Genomic DNA, 6197 nt, shown 5'->3' on the forward strand with positions numbered 1-6197 from the left:
TACAATATATTTAAAAAATATCTAATACAAATAGAAAAACAAATACAAATAAAGTATATAATAATAATTAATAAAAATTATGTTCATTTTAAAAGCTTAGTTTAGACACTTAAATGCTCGTGTTAAATGCTTAGTTTTAAAAGTATATAAAAAATGATATCTAATCAAAAATACAAATAAACTGAGTATATAATAAAAAATGTTTATATATATGTTTGTCTGTGTGTGTTTACTTTATTTCAAGTAACTTTTTTTTTTTTTTTATGGTGTTAGTTATAGATTTACATAGTTTTACATAGCTAAGCCTGTTGCTGACAAATGAAATTTATGAAATGTATAAATTCAATTTAGGGGGAATATAGATGTTCAATGATTTATCATTCTGAGAAAGTTACAACAGTACTTGTTATCCCGATTTGAGACGCTTAGTTTTAAATGCTTGGTTTTAATAGCTTCGTTTTAGCTTCGTTTTTAAAGGTGTAAGAGCCATTTTTTGTATTGTTGAGATATCGTGGTCCACTAGGTGGCGCTAAATAATAAGTATAACTAATGCGCCTGTGTAATGAGCCAGGTGGCGTTGGTAATGGGAAAGCACACGGTTTTTGACCGTGCTAAAGGGTTACTTGCCTGCTTATGGGAGTAATGCAGTATTTAGATATGTGCTTAAGTTACGAATTGTATATGCACATGTTCACGAAGAAAGGAGAAGCAAAGATTGAGGCTTTGTTTACTCACCTGCACAAAATAAAGACATTCTGCTCCAATCAACTTTAGCATGCAGGGACTCTGATTGCACGCGTTAAATACGTGCTCACTCCTGTTACCAGCGACAACAGCAGTGGAAGGCTGTTATAAAAGGCATGTTTTTAGCTTAGATTTAAAACTTGCTTTTAAGTGCTTTGTGATAATTGCTTAGTTTTAAAAGTGTAGTTTTAGCTTAGTTTAGTTTTAAAAGCTTAGTTTGAAGCGCTTGGTTTTAAATGCTTAGTTTTATTAGGAAGCAATAAAAATATAAAAAAGTATCAAAATAACATACAAAATAACAACTTAGTTTTAAAATGTTTTATTAGAAAGCATAAAAAATAATAATAATTATATCTAATACAAATAAACTGAGTATATAATAAAAATGATAATTTAATTAAAAAATATTAGTTTTAAAAGCATGTGTAACATGGTATGGAAGATTAAAAATAATCTTATCTTTTGGTTTGAAAATTTTATTTAGAAATAAAGAGAAAAAAATCAAATAGATTAAGCACCTGACGTATCTAATAAATTGCATGCACTTAGCCATATTGGCTGTCATTTTGTACATTAGTTGACTAACCAATGTATCTTACAGAACACTGAATGAAAAGAGCAAACATATCAATACATTGCTGCCTCGCAAACAATATCTTGCTGATAGTGATTTAAAATTAAAATTTATTTTTCTTCTCTGGCACATGAAGGTAAAAATCCTTGGTCAGTTTGGAGGCAAAGCATGGCATTTGTTTCTTTCTATGTGTATCCGGGTCTCTGGTGTTAGACTGGAAGTGGCAGGACACGTAATGATTTACCCTCGTCAGAATCTGACTAATCTCTAGGTGAGAGTCCTTCAACATCTTGCAAAGTTCGCGGATAAATACAGAGCCTGTTTCTGGATTTCTCCAAGAGTAGTACCCTGTTGAGAAATAAATGTTTTTATATACACATGTGCATGTAGAAACAGTATGAAAATTCAATGAACCCAACTACTGTATATCAGTGCAATGCAAACCTTCCACTGTGGAATAACAGAAGAGAAAATCCGCCTCGGGAACATCAGATATTCCAAAAAATTCCCCTGGTGCTTCGTCACTGTCTGCCTCAACACCAGGGTCATATTTCAGCCCCCTACAAGCCTGAAAATGCAATCAAACCAACCAGAAAAAGTTAACAACAGACAAAATGTTATAAAATGTTCCATGTTTTTTAGAGGTGACAATTACCTGTAGAAAGAAGAGCTTTGGCTTGTTCTGCAAACTTGGGCAGAGGTTAGAGGTCATGAGAGAGGTCAGAGTTTTGACAGGGATCCAGCGCTCATCTGATCCAAGTATTGTTCCTTCCTCTCCATGGCTCATCAGTACACACACAAAGCAGGAACTGTCTGTGTGGTTCTCCTTAGAAACTGTGGCATGTGTCATGTTTATAAAGTCATAAAGGCATAATGACACATCCAGAATACTGAAAATGACATCATACTGTACCTTTCCTCAGTGCACCAATCATTTCATTAGCTGACAGGTTCTTCTCCACCTGTACATGAAAACCCAGGGACTTGAATGTGGTTGACAGTAAGCGTTCGTCTACTGAACAGCCCTCTCTATGCCATTGTGGTGAGCCTGGAACAAAAACACACAATGACTTTCAGTTTAATGAATAAGTCAAATGTTAATTAAATACAGTTGAGGTTTAAAGTTTACATACACCTTGCAGAATATTCAAAATTTTAATTATTTTACCAAAATAAGAGGGTGATACAAAATGCATGTTTTTTATTTAGCACTGACCTGAATAAGATATTTCACGTAAAAGAGGTTTACGTAGTCCACATAACAAAAATAATAGTTGAATTTATAAAAAGGAACCCCATTCAAAAGTTTACATACACTTGTTTCTTAATACTGTGTTGTTACCTGAATGATCCACACCTGTTTTTGTTTTTTTTTTGTTGTTGTTGTTGTTTGTTTGTTTTTTGTGATAGTCAATAAGTCCCTTGTTTTGTCCTGAACAGTTAAACTGTCTGCTGTTCTTCAGAAAAAATCCTTCTGGTCTAACAAATTCTTTGTTTTTTTTCAGCATTTTTTGTGTATATGAACTCTTTCCAACAATGATTGTATGATTTGAAAATCCATCTTTTCACACTGAGGACAACTGAGGGACTCAAATGCAACTATTACAGAAGGTTCAAACACTCACTGATGCTCCAGAAGGGAAAATTATGCCTTAGGAGCCAGGAGTGTACAATTTGAACAGGATGTGCAATTTTTTCTTATTTTGCCTCAGTTAGCATTTAAAATTTCTGTAATAGTTGCATCATCGTCCCTCAGTTGTCCTCAGTGAAAAGATGGATCTCAAAATCATAAATTCATTGTTGGAAAGGGTTCAAATATAGAAAAAACGAAAAACCAAAGAATTTGTGGGACCTGATCATTCAGGTAACAACACAGTATTAAGAATCAGGTGTATGTAAACTTTTGAACAAAATCATTCTTATAAATTACAAACTATTTTCTCTTGCTCTTGTGTAGTATTTTTTCCATTTTGTAAGTTCTGCAAGGTGTATGTAAACTTTTGACCTCAACTGTATAACTGAATCAGTGAGTGATTCAGATTCGACTGATTCAAAACCATTAACTTAAAACAAACTTTTACTTTTTTGGACTGAAAAAGCCATTTTGACTTATCACAACTTATTTATATCATATATATTTCATAAGTGGCCATGTAAAAGTGAGTATAAAGTACAGTAAAGCATCCATCATCACAAAATAAACCCTGACAGAGCGATCAGGAAAATTAGGGTTATTTTTTTTAGGAACGGATACTTATACCACAAAACTGGACTTAGATGCTAAAAATCACATGAATAAAATCTCAAGACTGTAAGCAGACACCATCCAGTGAAAAGGCACAGTGGATTGACATGTGCTGACGGGAAACTCGGGCCTCTCAAGGAAGCCACCACAGCAGAAGTAGAGAGCCTGTCCACGATCGTACTGCCCCGTCTGAAGAAGAGCAGAAAAATGAGAGCATGTCAGTGTCTAAAGCCTAATGGTTAGCGCACTGACAAACAGCGCGACTGCGCTTGCGGCTGACCTGGGTTCGAAACTCGACCTCGGATCTCGAATCTCGGCTTGTAGCTTAGTTTTAAAATAAATGTTTTATTAGGAACCAATTTAAAATGTAATGAAAAAATAAAAATAATACAAATAAAAATAAGAGTTTAATAAAAATTATTAGTTAAAAAATAGTTGTAGCTTAGTTTTAAAATGTTTTATTAGGAAGCAATACAAAATAGAAAGAATGTTTAGAAAAATTATTCAAAAAATGATATCTAATAAAAATATAGAAATACAAATAAACTGAGTATGTAATAAAAATTAGAATAAAAAGTATTTGTTTTAAAAAGCATGGTTGTAGCTTAGTTTAAAAAAAAGTTTTATTAGACAGCAGTAAATAAAAATATTAAAATATATACAAAAAATTTATAACAAATTATACAAAAATGATATCTAATAAACTATATATTATTTTTATATATTATATAGTTATTTTATATTATTTTATTATATTATATATTTTATATAAAATAAACAATTTAATTAAAAAATATTAGTTTTAAAAGCATGGTTTTAGTTTTAAAATAAAAGTTTTATTATGAAGCTGTAAAAAATGTACATATTTAAAAAGATTATAAAAAATTTATTTTAAGTTTTAAAAGCATGGTTGTATCTTAGTTTTAAAACAAATGCTTTGTTAGGGAGCAATAAAAATATAACATGAATGTAATGAAAATATAATGTATTAAATTATAAAAAAATATTTATACATCTAATAAAAATATAAAAAATACAATTAAACTGAGTATGTAGTAAAAATGATAATTTAATAAATAATATTAGTTTTAAAAGCTTATTTTTAGATGCTTAGTTTTAAACGCTTTGTGTTAAATGCTTAGATTTAAAAGCATGGTTGTAGCTTAGTTTTAAAATAAATGGTTTTTTAGGAAGCAATACATTTTAAAATATATATAGAAATGTATAAAAAAATAATGATATCTGAGTATATAATACAATGATAATTTAAAAATTGTTTGTTTTAAAAGCATAGTTTTAGATGCTTAGTTTAGTTGTAGCTTAGTTTTTTAAATAAATGTTTTATTAGGAAGCAATAAAAAATACAAAAACTAAATACAAATGTACAAAATTTTACAATATATTTTAAAAAAATATCTAATACAAATAGAAAAACCAAATACAAATAAAGTATATAATAATAATTAATAAAAATTATGTTCATTTTAAAAGCTTAGTTTAGACACTTAAACGCTCGTGTTAAATGCTTAGTTTTAAAAGTATATAATAAATGATATCTAATAAAAAAAATACAAATAAACTGAGTATATAATAAAAAATTTTATATATATATATATATATATATATATATGTTTGTCTGTGTGTGTTTACTTTATTTCAAGTAACAATTTTTTTTTTTTTTTTTTTTTTTTTAAATGGTGTTAGTTATAGATTTACATAGTTTTACATAGCTATAATAAGCCTGTTGCTGACAAATGAAATTTATGAAATGTATAAATTCAATTTAGGGGGAATATAGATGTTCAATGATTTATCATTCTGAGAAAGTTACAACAGTACTTGTTATCCCGATTTGAGACGCTTAGTTTTAAATGCTTGGTTTTAATAGCTTCGTTTTAAAAGGTTTAAGAGCTATTTTTTGTATTGTTGAGATATCGTGGTCCACTAGGTGGCGCTAAATAATAAGTATAACTAATGCGCCTGTGTAATGAGCCAGGTGGCGTTGGTAATGGGAAAGCACACGGTTTTTGACCGTGCTAAAGGGTAACTTGCCTGCTTATGGGAGTAATGCAGTATTTAGATATGTGCTTAAGTTACGAATTGTATATGCACATGTTCACGAAGAAAGGAGAAGCAAAGATTGAGGCTTTGTTTACTCACCTGCACAAAATAAAGACATTCTGCTCCAATCAACTTTAGCATGCAGGGACTCTGATTGCACGCGTTAAATACGTGCTCACTCCTGTTACCAGCGACAACAGCAGTGGAAGGCTGTTATAAAAGGCATGGTTTTAGCTTAGATTTAAAACATAGTTTTAGACGCTTGCTTTTAAGTGCTTTGTGATAATTGCTTAGTTTAAGAAAATACTTACAGTTTTACTTAAGTTCTTTGAGAAGTTTGATGATCAATTGAAACGATTGTCATATGTTAACGTGGGCGTGGTTTGTGAGCGTGATATGGGAGCGTGTTAAAAGCTTTTTTAATCTATGATCTTTAACAAAGTCCTTATAGTCTTTGTCTTTAATCTAATATCACATGTGACGAATCTGTCGCCGTCTAGCATCTGCTGGAAATCAAGGTAAATATACTTGCGTGCACTCGCGCATCCCTAACATCATCCCCAGTTGATCCAT

The 6197-nt window shown here is 30.5% G+C and overlaps 1 protein-coding gene across 1 annotated transcript; it reads right to left on the minus strand.

The window, feature by feature from the left end:
* Positions 1-1421: 1421 nt before the first annotated feature.
* Positions 1422-6197, minus strand: LOC141292127 (caspase-7-like). The gene is made up of 6 exons (XM_073824080.1): positions 6153-6197; positions 3629-3752; positions 2232-2366; positions 1974-2152; positions 1763-1886; positions 1422-1666 (listed from the first exon to the last, which is right to left on the minus strand). The coding sequence occupies exons 1-6, from the start codon at positions 6195-6197 to the stop codon at positions 1422-1424; spliced, it is 852 nt and encodes a 283-aa protein (XP_073680181.1).

The sequence above is a fragment of the Garra rufa genome, chromosome 19 (assembly GCF_049309525.1).
Source record: "Garra rufa chromosome 19, GarRuf1.0, whole genome shotgun sequence".
Taxonomy (NCBI): Eukaryota; Metazoa; Chordata; class Actinopteri; order Cypriniformes; family Cyprinidae; genus Garra; species Garra rufa.